General features: G+C 55.8%; 1 protein-coding gene across 2 annotated transcripts in view; it reads left to right on the forward strand.

Moving 5' to 3' along the window:
- The first annotated feature begins 2,289 nt into the window (after positions 1–2,289).
- CFAP46 (cilia and flagella associated protein 46) overlaps positions 2,290–15,322 on the forward strand; it is an 89,978-nt gene continuing 76,945 nt past the window's right edge. For both annotated transcript variants that reach the window (XM_073240092.1, XM_073240093.1), the window contains exons 1-11: positions 2,290–2,410; positions 3,105–3,229; positions 3,449–3,580; positions 4,166–4,230; positions 5,670–5,834; positions 6,670–6,793; positions 7,238–7,332; positions 7,804–7,914; positions 10,450–10,549; positions 11,815–11,913; positions 13,830–14,020. In XM_073240092.1, coding sequence (XP_073096193.1) covers positions 2,362–2,410; positions 3,105–3,229; positions 3,449–3,580; positions 4,166–4,230; positions 5,670–5,834; positions 6,670–6,793; positions 7,238–7,332; positions 7,804–7,914; positions 10,450–10,549; positions 11,815–11,913; positions 13,830–14,020 — 1,256 coding nt within the window. In that variant the 5' untranslated portion in view covers positions 2,290–2,361. The remainder of the gene's footprint in view (positions 2,411–3,104; positions 3,230–3,448; positions 3,581–4,165; positions 4,231–5,669; positions 5,835–6,669; positions 6,794–7,237; positions 7,333–7,803; positions 7,915–10,449; positions 10,550–11,814; positions 11,914–13,829; positions 14,021–15,322) is intronic.

Genomic DNA, 15,322 nt, shown 5'->3' on the forward strand with positions numbered 1-15,322 from the left:
GTGCTGAGGCTGGCGCACCCCGGGGTCCCTGAGTGGCAGATGCCTGGGCGCTTGGCCCGTTGCCTTTCCTGGGGGCTCCTCCGGGTGCAGAGCAAGGACCAGTGGAGGGAGAAGGAGGATTTCAGGGGGAAACGCACAGCACCCCACAAGTTCCACACTTGATTCTCCAGTGAAAAAAGCAGAAGAGCAGGCTGGGTGTGACCTGAACTCTCACTGCTAAATAAACACCATCTAGCAAGAAAGAACTTTGTGTTCCACTCAGTATTTAAGGCTACTATATGACTAGAAAAATGAGTTTTAATATTTAATGTTCTAGGACTTGGAAAATCTCTTACTACATAATGTTTGGGAGATACTTCCTTGGAGGAAGTAAATATTTTATAACTGCTGTCTGCATGGTGCCGGCTGTCCTTATGAATAAACAAAGACATGTTTAGAACGCCAGTAAGAACCAACCACCAACGAATTTAACTGGGACTCACGCCTTCTGCCTTCAACATGCTGCACTGCCCTAGACCCTCAGGAAAATACGGAGTTCAGATTTCAAAATTATATCCAGGTGGAGCTTATTTTATTGTGTGTGTGTCATGTGTGAGCATGCATATCCATATATGCACATGTATGTATACTTTATCTTGCTTTGAATTTTAAATTTTTTTATGAAGGAGGCTCCTTTTTTATTTATTGAAATATAGCTAAATCACAATTTTATATTGGTTTCAAGTATACAATACAGAGGTTCAACAGTTACCCATATTATTAAATCCTCACCCTCACAGTGCAGATGATATCTGTCAACACAGAAAGATGTTACAGAATCATTGGCTATATTCTCCATGCTGTTTGAATTTTAAATTTTAAGAAAACTTAGATACAGTGTTTGTCAGAGATCTGCTTCCCTGCCCTCCCTGTGATCTTCATTTGCATCCTGATGGTCACAGAAAGGCTGAGTTTGAAGTCCTGGTGAACACCTCAGCTGAGAGGGTCCCAGGACACACGGGGCAGTCCTGGATTTAAGAAGAGAGATCTATGTCTCACGTAGGGCCATCCATGACTGAGCAGCTGCCCTACAGAAAGGAGAGCCAGGCTCCTTTCTCCAAAGCATAAAGGTTTCCTCCTCCTCCTGGCCCACAATGGCTGCTCAGGCTCCAGTCTTCACAGCCACAATGCCACCAGCAAACAAAAGGATGGACCAAAATAGGGTTGCTTTCCCTTTGAGAATGGTCCTCTAAAACTGCTTTAAAGTGACCAGAACTCGGTCACTTGGCCACACTGGATACAAGGGAGGCAGGATCTGGGGGTGGCCGTGTGCCTGCCAAAAGCCCACGGGGCGGCTGGTGTCTGTTCCTGAGGAGGAAGAAGGTGACAGGAGGGTAAGAACACATCAGCAGAACAGGTGGCCTCACGGGTCTCCGGACGCGTAGGAAGTGGGTGGAGGCGAAGCTGCTTCTGCCGCCCGCGGCGACCGCTGTCGCCCTGTCCGTGCCATTCCTGTTTGCTCGGCCTGCCGTGCTGGGTGCGCACAGCGACATCCCCGCGCCGGGGTCCTGGGCATCGCCAGTCCAGCGCCGACGTCGTTTCATCCCCCGCCAGCCGTCGTGCACCCGCGACCCCGCGTCCGGCCTGCAGGCACCTGCCCGCCCCCAACGCCAACCCCGGCGTCTCCTTCCAGCTTGGCCCTGCGCCAAGACTCCCACCGACGCCAGCGCGGGGCTTCTCGGGTCCTGAAGTTTGCCGCCGGGCCCGCAGGGGCCTGGGGGCGCGGGGAGGAGAGACAGGGGTGCTGGGACGGAGGGCGAGGGACAGGAGAGGGGCGGGGCCGGGGGAGGAGAGACACGGGCGGGGCGGGGGCGCGGAGGTGAGGTCGCGGAGCCAGACGCGGGGCCGGACGGGTTTGGCAGGAACCGGGGGCGGAGCGGGGGCGGGGACCCGGAGAGGGGGGAGGCGTGCGGGGACCCGGGCCGGGCAGCTTGCGGCTTCGCTCAGCGGGCTGGGCAGGGTCCGCGTCCGCGTGGGGGACTTGGGGGCGGCGGCTGGGACGTGCGGCCAGAGCAGGGCTGGCAGGCCTGCAAGAGCCAGACCCGACCGGCCCTCCCGCGTCGCCGCCCCCCACCGCCCCATCGCCCCGTCCCAGTCTCCGCCCTGTGTCCCCGCCCTGTCCCCCGTCCCCGGCACCCAAGTCCTAGTTCCCGCGGGGCGGGAGCGGCCGGCCCAGGGTGGACACCCCGCAGCGCTTCGCCTCCGGACAAGTGTGGCCCCTCCGCGGGCCCGTAGTAGCCGGTCCCGCGTCCATCTCGGTCGCTAGGCAACCGTCCTCGGTCTGCGCGTGGGAGAAGCCAACCGACCTCCGGCAAATGCGCCATGGACCTGGTCATCGCGCAGGAGCTGGCCCGCGCCCAGAGCCAGCAGGGTGGGCGGGGTCCCCCGGCCGGGAAGACCCTGGGACCCTCCCGACCCCCGGATCTGGGCAGACCCCGGGACCCTTCCGACCACTGACCTGTCTGACCTCCACCCTTGGCGAGGCCTCGGGACCCGGCAGACCCCCGCCTTTTGGGAGACCCCGGGGCTCCCCTGGCCCCCGCCTGTGGGAGCCTCCCAGACCGGCCTGACCCCCGCTCTTGGGGAAGCAGGCTGTCCCCCCAGTTCCCACCCTGGGGAGATCCCAGAGCTGCCAGACCCATGACTCTGGGGAAGCCTTCAGACTGGCCAAGACCCATGCACCTGAACCTTCTTAACCCCCTGGATCCCGGCCTCACCTGATTCACGGATCCCTTGAAGCCGGCACTTCAGGATTTGATTGACCTGGGCAAATGTAAACTAAGGAGTCTTTTAAAAGATGGCTTTTGTCATCTTTTCACTGCTTATGAGGCTCTGACCTGGTCAGCTCTGCAGGGTGGGAGGGGTGGGAGGGGCCCTGCAAGGAGCATCTTGTCCCTGGCTCCCTGGAGAGGACCAGGCCAATAGGTCACAGAAGGGGCACAGCCATGGGGGTGCTGGCCTGACCCAGGCCCCCTCCTGGACCCTCCTGACTGTCCCCACAGTTGCTCGGTGATGCAATGGGTGCTTTTTCCAGACCAAATCTTCCTCAATTGTTACCCTGATAGATGTTGCCTCCCTGAAGAGGGCATATGAGTTGATTAAGTCGGCCAACCTGGGGAAATCGGAGTTTGACCCCACAGAAAGCTTCAGCCCTGACCTGTTTGTTTTGTGTGCAGAACAGGCCCTGAAGGTGATTCATCCCAGGGTCCCAGGGTGTGGGCTCCAGAAAATCCCTATTTCTGGGTTTATATTGGACGTAGAAGGTGGAACTGGAACAGGGGCAGCACCTGCGGGGGTGGGGTGGGGTGTCCCAGCCCCATGGTCAGGGCCCTGCTGGGAGTTATGTATGGGGGGAAACAGCCTACCCACTGGCACCTTCCTGGGCTTGTTGGGGTGCTTTCTCTTGCAGATGAAGCAGCCAGAGGTGAGCGAGGACTGCATCCACATGTACTTCAAGGCGAAGGGGCCGGTCACACAGTTTCTGGGCCGAGCGCACCTGTGCAAGGCCCAGCTGTGCGCCCCTAAGTCCACTGAAAACCTGGTGAGAGGGGGCCCTGCGTGCACAGCTGTGCCGGTTCCTCCCCTTTCCTTTATTAGTCATCTGAAGCCATCAGGTGTGTGGTCTCAGTACTGGCAGCGAGGTGGAGGGCATGACTGGGCAGGCCGGCCATTCCGGATGGGAAGACCTGATTGTGAGACCTGCTCTGTTGTGACTCTGAGGTTGCCTTGATGCTCCTCAAAATTCCATGTCTTCTTTCACAGCAGTTACAATTTTACCCCACTTCCAAAGTTGTTTCAGGCCAGACAAATCTTCAATTTTTTTAAATGAAGAGGTAGGTGACCAAATTCATTTTCAGTGCCTAGAAATGAGCTCTGGTGTCCGACTGGGGTCCTATTTGACATTTGACCTTCGCACCCTAGGGCCTTGCTCACACCTGCACCCGCCCTTGAGTCAGGCAGAGCAGACCTTCCCGGGAGAGCGGCCCATGGCTTCTCACCCTAGCTCCGTGCTCACTGTCCACATGGGCATGCAGGGCAACTTGGGCGCAGCTCCATGTTCACAGAACTGACCTCATGACGTGTCGGTGTCAAATTCTATTTATGGTCATTCTTTATGTTGTTTTAGGAAGAATTTGAGAATTGTGTGACTCAGTACATGAAGGTGGTCAACTTCGCGAAAGGAGAACCGAGGTTGGAATCATGAAATTGGCTGTTCTGTTGGGACTGCATAAGGGGTCCAGAACCAGGATTTGTTCAGCCTGTAGGGGTCTGTGATGGTAGGGTTTGTGTTGCTGATGTGGTTACATTTGTGTACACAAAACCCTTAGCCATGTCCTCTTCTCTGTTCTGTGGTTTTTGCCACACACAGATGACTTCTGTGCTTCCTCCAGTGGGTCTGTCCTTGGGCTGGTCCCCAGCTCTTCATGTCTGGGCCTCTGGGAGTTCAGCATCCCCTTGAACCCACCCCCTGCCTGTAGTCCCCCTGGGCACAGAGCCTGAGCCGAGACCTCATGTCCTCGGAGGTGATTCAGCTGAACCTCCAGCACAGCTCTCTTAATGAATACTTTCTTTATCAAACATAAATATCACTGACGCTGCTAAGCTTGCAAACAGATAGTATTAATACAACTGATTTAAATAGTTGAAAGAGATTCGAGTGCAAATCAATGTCCGCCCATTTGGCCTCCTAGCCCTGCTGGTGGTGGCCTCCTCCGGCCAGGTACGGGGCACAGCCCCCCAGACCCTGCCTCAGTGGGGGTGTGCATGGGGAGCCCTGACCCCCAGACAGAAGTTCAGAGGGGACCGTGTTTGAAGGGGACGATGCCCTAGAGAACATGAAGCCAGAGTGGCCGGCACTCTTGGGACGGGGCCTGGTCCGCCCTGTTCTCAGGCTCCCGTAGACTGCCCGATGGAGGGCCGGGACCTTGGGGGCTGCCAGGATCTCATTCAGAAATAGGCCTGGCAGAGCCCAGTGGAGGAGGAGAGGGGCTCTGAGTAAAATCCCAAAGAAGCAGGAGCTTTGTCCTGCTGCCAGGGCCCGGGGTCCTGCCTCCTTCTGGGCGATGGGACCGGCGGGCGGCCCTCGGCCTGCGCACACCATCCCCAGGCGCCTAGGTGGGGCTGGCCCCCCCCAGAGGCCTGGTGGGGCGAATCGCCCCTGTGGGTCCCGTCCTGAGATCCCTCCCATGGCTCCCTGCAGCCCCCAGGAGGAAGCCCAGCCCCTGAGGGGCACCCCCATTCCCTCCTCCTTCTGGCCCCCCCACTTTGTACTTCCTGTGCAGGCAGGGGCGGGGAAGGGCTGCTCCCTGAAGGCTCTGCTCTCCTTCCTCCATCCGCCCTGTCCTTTCTCTGAGCTGCTGCTCTTCTAGCTGATTCCCGGTCCTCCCCCAGGAAGCCTTCCCTGATTCCCTCTGTGCTTGCGTGTTCTTGTCTGTCCTTGGGAACCAAAGCGGGCCTTGCTGGCTGGCGTGTTCCCAGGGATCTGAGAGCCGTGGAATGAGGGAAGGGGCCTCTGGTCTGCTCAGACGGGCCCGCTACCACACTGGAGGCAGGACTCCAGCTTACCCCCGGGACGCACGGGATGGGCTGGGGTCTGCCCGTGTCTCTGACTCCCACCTCTCGTACCACAGGTATTACTTCTTGGTCTATAATGCATCTGTCCTCTACTGGCAAATGGCGAGGCCATTTCTCAAGCCTGGGTACCATCACCTCCTGATCCCCAGCCTCTCTCAGATGGTGAACGTGTTAAATCAGACCGAGGAAGAGGACAAGGACTGGCGGGCAGAGCTGATGCTGTAAGCAAGGTCCCGAGGCGAGGAGTCCCCAGGTCACCAAGAGTCCCTGAGGGGACCTTTTCTGGCCCTGCCTCTCCAGGGGAATGACTCATATCCGGGCTGCATGCCTTTGCTTTGTACTCTAGGTAGAATCATGCTTTTTCTGTGTCTTGTCTGAGATGTTTCTAAACTCTCTAGATGCCGTCACAGTCCAGCTCATATGGCTGTTGCAACAGGATAAGTGTTTGGGCTCAAAACACAGGCAATGTGAGCCTATGTCTTAGTCCTGACTCATGGTTTTAAAAACTTAGTTCAGTAAATTGTTAATGGGGTGGACATTTTAGCACCTAAGACTGGGCCGAGTGGGTACCCACATCCAGGTGCCCCCTGGGGACGGGTGTGCTAGGGGCACTGCCACAGTGACGGCCCTGAGGAGCTGCAGTGAGATGTGTCAGCAGGTGGTCGTCGTGCCATGTGGACCAGGAGGCCATCTGTCTGTCTGACTCTGTATTTGGGCAGCGCCATGTGCTTGCTAGTGACGGGGTGAATGTGCGCCGGGAGGGTCTACCCTCAAGTTGGAGCCCGGAATCTGCAGGCTGTCCTTGCTTTCTGGCCATTTGCGGAGCCGTTAGTAGGAAGTAACCAGAGATCTGGTCTTTCTTTAAAAGCTCATTTAAAACATCCTGGGTAGTCATAATGCAAACAGTCCCTGCCCCTCTAACTCTCCTGGCGCTGCCCGCCACCCCAGGGTGTGGGTAAGGGGAGTTTGTGAGATACAAAAATCATGACCGTCATAGGCTTTTGCAGCAGAAAACGATTTCATCAAGGTTTAATATCCAGTTTCTATATTTTTCAGGGAGCTTCTGGAGTGTTATCTACAAGCTGGAAAAATCGAGGAAGCCACTAAGTTCTGTGCCACAGCAGCGCCATTCATAAAAGCTAACGTGCCACAGAAGTATAGACAGATGTTCGCTGTTATGGTAAGGTGGCCTTTTAAAAGATGTAGACAGAAGTAATTTTCACAAATGTCACTGTTCAGGAAACTATGACAACAGCCCACGAATCTGCCCATGAGAGAGATGAGCACATACACGTGTGCACGCGTGACAAAACAAGACAAAACCTTTTCCTACATTGTGACTATTTCCTTTGTAACAGCATTGAATTAAAAACAGAAAATTTGTGAAGATAGTAATTACTGTAACAATGTGCATGAAAAACATTTATCTATTAATTTTTGTGTACAGGAAATCGCTATATATGGAAAACTGAATATAAAGCATAATTAGTGAAAAGATACTTGTTAATTACAAGTAACACTTCTGAAGGAGAAATATTGACAAAACAATAGCTAAACACAATATTTGGGTCTTTACCTAATTACTCGTTTAAACCTGAGTTGATGCTGTTCCACTTTATAACAGGTGCGTCATGAATTAATGGACAAGCTGCAGTTACAGGAAGAAAAGAGAACTTCTGTTAGCCTGTGGGTCACTTTCCACATTAATATGCTGCAGGCGTAAGTGGTTTTGGGAGGGAGAGCTGAGCTTTACACTGCGGGTTCTGATCTGCTCCGGGGGGTGAGGTGGGGCTGCAGGGTGGGGCCGGGGTGGGATCTGCCCCGACCCTTCGCTGAGGCGTCCAGGGCCTCCAGCTGGAAGACGGAGGTCATAGGAGGAGAGTCACCAGCTGCATCAGATGCTCAGCGCAGGCCAGTCCAGATGCGAGGGGGCAGGGGGTAGCGGGAGGCAGTCGGCCTCCGAAGCCCTGGCCGTGCAGCCCTTGCGGGCTTGTCTGGTACCTGCCCCTCCTGCCCCTGGGAGGGTGAGGCAGGCGGGCGGTGCTCTGCGCAGGCAGAGGAGAGGAGGCCGTGGACTCCTTCAGGCCTTCTGCTCAGTGGGAAGCACAGGTTCAAATAATTCGAGTTTCTCTTAGGAGAATTTGAATACATTTAAAAGGATTTTCTGTTTAATGTTTGAATTACTTCTAGAAAATTGGATAGAAATGATTTACCTGAGGACGCGGAGGAGATTCTGAAGAAGACCTATGAACATTTAGGATATTATAATCACCAGGGCTTCCCTTCAGTCAGAGAGGAAAAGTGAGTTTCTGGTTTCCCATTTCACGTATATGTACGTGATCACTGTTCACAATTTGTTAAGTACAGGAACATGTGAAAAAATGCAAACGGGAGGCCAAAACTACCCTACCAGATGTCGGCCTTTGTGGAGGTTTTAGTACATTTCTGTCTAGTCTGCTTTTGTCCTGAGGTTTGTAGGCTTGGGACCTGTAACGTACTTCTGAGAATCAAGTCTGACTTCTAAGCGGAAGTACTTACCCGGTTAGGACGCTTTCTGAATAGCTGGGCAGCCCTAGGTGGGCAGGGGACACCCGCTGCCCCAGTGCCCCAGGTCTTGGTTCTGGGCTTCGGGCTCCTTGCTTTGGGGGTCCAGAGCTTAGGGTGGGTCTTAGGCTGGATTCCCAGGAGCCGTCGCTGAGCTGAGGCTGACAGGAGGCTCTGGAAGCTTCCCCCCTTTACTCTGCCAGGGGGACGGGTGTGCTTCTCTGGCCAGCAGCTGTTTGTCACTTTCTCCTGTGTGCTTATTTAAGGGAGTGCGGGAGAAACAAGCCTTGTGGACGGGGTGCTGATTTTCATCTGCACGTCTGTTCACCAGGGAGGTGTAGACTCGGCCGTGTCTGGGGGCCTCTGAACTGATCTTTCATTCTCAGTGACTTTCTCATCAACTGTTCTGTACTCCCAACATAGGAAATATTTTGGCCCTGTGTGTGCGATAATTACTTTGGATGTTTTTTTCAGTTTGTCATTTGAGAATTGATTTTGTGGTATTATAGGTTGAATTGTGTCCCCCTAGAAGACAGATTCAAGTGCTCACCCTTCCCACCTGTGAATGTGACCCTGCTGGACACAGGGCCTTTGCAGAAGTGGTTGAGCTAAGGGGCCGTCAGACTAGATTCGGTCGGGCCCTAAGCTGGTAACTGTGTCCTTGTAAGAAAGGAGAAATTTGGGGTACCGAGACTCACAAGGAAGAAGCCCCAGTATGGATGGAGGCAGAGATGGGAGCTGGCAGGGGTGGGAGGACCTCCCGGGAGCCTTGAGAGTGAGCAGGACCCTGCGACCCCCCCAGTGCAGCCTCTGGCCTGCAGACTGGGACAGAGTGACTCAGTTTGTGGTAACTTGTCACAGCAGTCCTAGAAAACTCACAGGGAGCATGTTAATTATTTTTTACTGTAACAAATTACTGCAGACACAGGAGCTTAAAACGATCATGTGGCTCATCTCACTGTTGGGGGAGGGAACCCGGGCACAGTGGCATCCCTTCCGAGGCTCAGCTGGGCCGGGGCCTGCCTCCAGGGGAGCCGCCCCCCATGCCAGGGGCTTGATCTAAGGCAGCAGTGGATTACCCGCCAGCACAGAAAGCCAGGAGCACCAGGGCACAGGGCAGAGGGCGTTGTGGGACCACCTGTGCTGGACTGGGTGAGAGGGCCGTGTTCATAGGCCCGTCATGTGTCACTTCCACCATTGCTCTAAAATTGGTACAGATCTCATGGGCCAGGGGTTGCACAGATATGTATTTTTTAAATGACTTTCACCATTTTTTCTCATTTCCAATTTCATTTGGAATTATGTTAGAAAGTTTGGAAATGACGTCAATGTATTTTTAAAAACTTGTTATAACATAGTTTCTAACCTGCTTTATCCACATAAGTTGTAAACATTTTTCTGTATCATGAAATATTCTTTTGCAGCCTAGCATGGGTTTGCAGATACTCTGGGAAGTCAAAGTGCTTTGGGCACATGAGCGTGTGTGTGTGTGTGTGTGTGTGTGTGTGTGTGTGTGTGTGTGTGTACACATAGGCACATGCATGCAGGTGTGCATGCACAAGAGACAAGCCGCCTGTGTTCCTGGGTGGCACTGCCATTACCCAAGAAAGGGCTGAAAGGGCATTGGCGCCACATGGGCTCTTGGTGTGCCTGGAGGCTCTGCTGTTGTTTTCCTCTGTGCCACTCCCGGCATCTGGCGCCTGGTGGCCAGGGAAGCTGCTTGGCATCCCAGGGTGCACAGGATGGGCCCCCCACCCAGCAGAGACCCAGCCGGCCCAGAAGTCCGGGGTGATGTGCACCAGGGCCGTGCCTTGGTTCTCAATTTTATATTAACTCTCAACTTCAGGTCCTTTCACTCTTCGACTTTTGTTCATTTTTAAAGTTGCTTAGGCCTGCATTTCCATAAACATTTTAGCATCAGCCAGCTGATTTCTACAAAGACCCTGACCAGAGGCTGAATGCTCTTGGTGACGTCCCCAGACACTCATCACGTGGTATGAAGAGCTGACCTTCAGCCAGGCGGTGTGTGTCTGTTCCCCGGGGTGCCACCTGCTCCTCCATCAGTCCAGAGGGGGACACGCGACTGGAGCTGCTGGGTGGGTCTGGTCCTCCACGCCGCTTCCCTGCACCTGCCTGGGGCCCAGGAGGCTGGGCTTGGGGACCATGGTGCAGGGCTCGTCCGCTGTTTCCCTACCTCCTGCCCGTGGCTGTGATGACTGAGTGCTTACTCCCTGCGTTGGTATTTCCGGTCACCCTGCACTTACCCTCCATGTTCTGTTTCTTTGTTCCCAGAATGCTTTTGCTTTTTGAGTTAGCTCGCCTTTCTCTGACCTTGAAGTGTGGGGAGCTGTGCTCTGGCTGCCTCTCAGACTTGAAGAACATCAACAGCGAAGTAAGTGGTCCGCAGTGGGACAGCATCTGCTCTCTGTGGCCCTGCATGAAGGGCAGAGGGCCTCAGCGGGGTGGCCCAGGAGTGTGTGGTGGCTCCTCCCCTGCATGCTCCCCGCAGCTGGGAGGGGTCCTCGTGCCCTGTGCAGGTGGCCACCCGGTGTTCACAGGGCTGCTCGGTATTGCCTGATGCTCACGTGAGGTCAGCAGCTTACGCCCCAGCTGTAACTGTAACTGGGCATTTCAACCCTGTCACTGCTTGCGTATTACATGAAGGGCTGCAATGATCGTTTTGTTCCTAAAGCTTTTTTTCTGCAGGTAGGATCTAGGATTTTTCCCTAAGATAAGTTTGCTGACATGAGGCTACCAGAAGTCTCACTTTGAAGGTTTTTAACAGATATCACAATATTGCCCTCCAAAGAAAAGTTCACATTCCCCACCCCCCGACAGAGGTTTCTAGGAGTGCATCTTAAGGCTGTTTGCTTAAGAAACTGAGAGGCCCCCTGCAGTGCAGTCTTGCTGCGCAGCTGGTGCGGACGGACGCTGGGCACAGTGCCGAGTCCCTGGGGACTGGGCCTGGCAGGCACTCTGAGAGTGCGGCTTGGCTCACGGGGGAATGCGAGGGCCGCCCGGTGGCACGGCTGGCATGCCTACTGTTTCCCTCCAGGGCCCAGCCGCCGACCCAGCTCCCAGAGGGCTGCCCGTGCAGATGGTGAGAAATGAGCCCAGCCAGTCGGCTGCTCATAGTCTTAGCTGTGCTGGTGCGGAACTGGTCCTAAAACAGGAACTGAGACTTGGGATGGAACATGGCATTCGGGCGGTCTTGGCCAGGACTGCCGGGGCCCTGCAGTTCTGTGCAGAGCGCGGGGCCACCTCCAGGTCCCACAGCCTGAGCCCTAGGGCGCTCCCGTCCCAACCCCTCAGGGACTGACATGGTTGCCATGTGCCCTAGCATCGTATCTAGAATGGTGCATTTAAAAGGTACAAATATTAAAAAGGGTGTATTATAGTATTTTAGTATCCAGTAAAATTATTTTCTTCCCTTCTATTAAAAAGGGAAAAAAATTGTTTTTAGCTATCTCACTTAAATCTTTGCATCCTTTAGAAACATTTAAAGTTTTTCTTATGTATCTTTGTATTGCCTTATCATTTTTATTTGATTTCTATCTAGTACATTGATTACTTATTAAGTGGCCTTTGAAGTCAAGGAACATGCATGATTGCTGTCATTAAAATCTCCATGTATCAAAAGCCATTTGTATCCTGCAGGATCCTGGGAAACTGATGGAAATTGAGTGCCTGGAGTGTGAGTTAGAAGCTTTAGGACTTGAAAATAAAATCAAAGTCTATGACCGAGCAGCTGTTGAGGTAAATCCTTGACCAGGAGACAGTATTACTGGATTGTTTTGAAAATTTCCCAGATGTTGTGAGAGTGGAATTGGGTGCCAGGTTTTAGGGTGCTGGGGACATGGGGACCTCACCGCTGGCCTCACTCTGGCTCTGCCACTTCCTGGGTGATAAGGGCACGAGGCCAGCCTCGTGCACCTCAGTCTCCCACCTGTGAACACAGCCTTTCTAGCAGGAACTCCAGGGGCTGGCTGGCACCAGAGCCACCAGGGCTGGCTGCCACCCTCCCCTGCAGCACTGAGTACGTCCCTCCCGGCTTCCAGGGCCGCCTCACCCAGCAGGGGCATTGGCATCATGCGGCAGTGCACCTCCCCACACACTGGTGACACTTGTCCCTGGCGAAGGCCACTGTGTCCCCATGAGGGCTCTGTGCCATCCTGACTCATGCCCCGGAAGGCAGAGTGTGGTGCCTGGAGGCCGGAGAGGCTCTGGGAGGTAGTGCATCCTCACCAGGGATGGGAGCAGGCAGGGCCACAGGGCACATAGAAGCTGGAGCCTGGTGGGCGGGGAGTGGGGAGCCTGGGGTGCAGGTCCAGAGGACTCCCGCCAGAAGGGTGAGGAGCCTGCCCGAGTGGCCCTGGGAGGCCTGTGGAAAAGTTGCCGCTTGTTCAGGGCGCCCCAGGGGTGGTGGAGAGAGGGCAGCTGTCCTTCTAATGAGGTGGCCTGGCAGCAGCCTTGTAAACATGGTGGTGAAGATCTGCAGACACTGCGGGCTTGCCTCTGTTCTCCTTACGTAAGTCGTAGGATCTGGAACAGCGGCTGCTGCCAGTAGAAGATCCAGAGATGATTTTAGACTTTTCTTTAATGAGGATCTTACAGTCTAAAAAAGGAGCAAAAATCTATCAAAAAGGAGTGATGGTGGCTAGCGCCGATTTGGGGCTGAGGCGGTCACTCCTGGTGCCAGCTGGCGGTGATGCCCAGCAGCCTGCAAGCCGGGAGGCCCAGGGCTGGCGGGGAGCTCTGTGTGGCGCAGTCATCACCACCCAGTGGGTATTCGTGCTCCTTCTATTGCTCATGTGGCTGCCCCCCACTAGCATGGGCTTTCGTGAGGGAGGTCATTAGGTGCTCGTTGACTGCCGTGACCTGACGATGAATGTTGTTGTGAAGATGATTTACAGCAAACACTGGCTGCCACATTTAATCATGAAACTGCAGTAGTGGGCAGTGTGCCTGTGGTGCTGTGGAGGCTGCACACCGTGCTGCTGAGCCTGGGCTCTCTGGCCTCTGCCTCCATCTGCCTGCTGAGGACCTGAGAGGTGGGCATGTTCAGGGGGCACCAGGCAGAAGGCTGTGGGCATTGGTTCACAGGGCTCGGACAGCCGCATCTTGGCATTGGGCAGCACAGGGTCATGTATCTCAAGCTTGGGCTGGACCCTGTGGCCTAGGGGCAGCGTGAGGGGTTCCCGAGGGTGCCAGAAGCCAGAGACTGGGGGACATGGCCAAGCTTAGGACCAACGGGCAGTCCCAGTTGGCTCTGCTGAGCCCGGTTGCACAGGCCCTGAAACGCTGGGCCCAGAGCTTGTTGGCTGGGAAAGGCCCGTGGAGCACAGGCCAGAAGAGATGTTCTTTGGGAAGAGGATGTAACAGGGCATAGGCCAGGCGACCACTCAAGACCAGGAAATAAACAGGTACAATGGGATCAGTTCAGGGAAGATGTGCAGAGCCCGTTCTAGGCATTTTGGGGAAGTGTCTTATAAGGTGCCCAGTCCCTTCTAGAGGCGATCAGGCCATTCAGACAGATACTGACAGCCCCTGGGCACCTGCTGCTTCCGGACCTCAGGCTGCCGGGCTTGGGTCAGGCCCCCGGGTCACGTGCAGCAAGCCTGGCACGTGGTGCTTGTCTTCTGCCTCACGATGGGCCCATGTCTTCTGTGCAGACCCAGTTGAGTATAATGCAGAGACTGGACGTCCTGCTCCAGCAAGCCACCCGCCTGGGCGACCCCAGGCTCATCCACGTCGTGTGCACCACACAGTGGAACACGTGTCTCCCGCTGCTGCAGCGTGACCTGCGGCGGCACCTGCGGAAGCCGCTGAGCAACCTTGCAGACATCCTGGAGAAGATGGACAGGTGGGTCGCTGTCCTTGCTCTGGGCGCCCCCTCGGGGAGGGGCCCCGTCAGAACCCTTCCACGCCTGGCAAGGATGGGATCCCACCCATTTTTCCAAGAAGCCATCAGGCAGGAAACCCACCTGTATCAGGAAGGCTTGAAAAGCTGTTGCAAGGAGAAAGCCATCACTGTGCCCTGGGCGGGGCTGGGCGGCCCCTCACCACCCACCACCTGCTACTGTGGAGTTAGGGCCAGCCTGGTCCCCGTGCCAAGGGCCCGCAAGCCTGCAGGGACAGACACCCAGCAGAGGCCAGACCCCAGCACAAAGCCACCTGCACTCCACAAGCTCTGGTGAGGGGCCTGCCGCAGCCAGGACATGGCCCAGAGCTCACCCCGAAGCTGGACGCGCCTGTGTCCCAAGTGCCCACAGGTCAGGGTGGGCAGTGCTGAGGCAATTGGCACCCAGTGGCTTCTGCCCTCGGGTCTGAGTCATCACACACTGGCTGATACCCACCTTGGTCCAGGCCCTGCACCAGCCCCAGAACACAGGGTGAAGGGGTGCAGCCAAGCACTTACACCTTCATCAGAACCTGTACCCATGTCTGCACCTACATCCACGTCCACACCCACACCTACACCTACACCCACACCCACGCCCACACACACACCAACACCTACACCCACACCGACACCCACATCCACACCTATACCCACATCCACACCTGCACCCATGCCCACACCTACACCTACATCCACCCCCACCCCCACCCCCACACCTACACCGACACCCACACTCATACCCACATCTGGGTCCCCTCCGCCCACTTGCACAGGCTCTGATAAGTGCTGAAAAAGCAGGAAAGCGGGATGGGGGGGCAGTACTGTTTTCGGCAGGGGGGTCCCAGCTGGGCCTTGAGCAGCGGACCTCCAGTCAGAGCCCAGACGGTGGGGCGCGTGGGGTTGGGAGGATGGAGCCCAGGGCAGAGCCCCGCATAGAAGCTGGCAGCAGGGCTTGTCAAGGCCCCAGGACGCCATCAGGGAGCCTGGAGTGCAGGAAGGTCAGCTGCTGCTGAGACCAGCCTGTGGGCAAAACTGGCGGCGGGAGAGCCAGTGAGAGACAATGAGGGAGACAGAGCTGAGGAAGACTGGGTGGGCAGGAGGGGGCAGGAGGGGGCAGGAGGCGGCAGGAGGCGGCAGGAGGCCCTGGGCCCTGCAGGCGTCCCCGGCTTGAGAGGTCTGGGGACACTGAAGGTGAGCTGGCTGTGGAGCTCAGTGGGGAGCCGGCGAGGTCACCCAGGTCTCCAGGGAGAGAGCAAGGCCAGG

The sequence above is a fragment of the Manis javanica genome, chromosome 7 (assembly GCF_040802235.1).
Source record: "Manis javanica isolate MJ-LG chromosome 7, MJ_LKY, whole genome shotgun sequence".
NCBI lineage: Eukaryota > Metazoa > Chordata > Mammalia > Pholidota > Manidae > Manis > Manis javanica.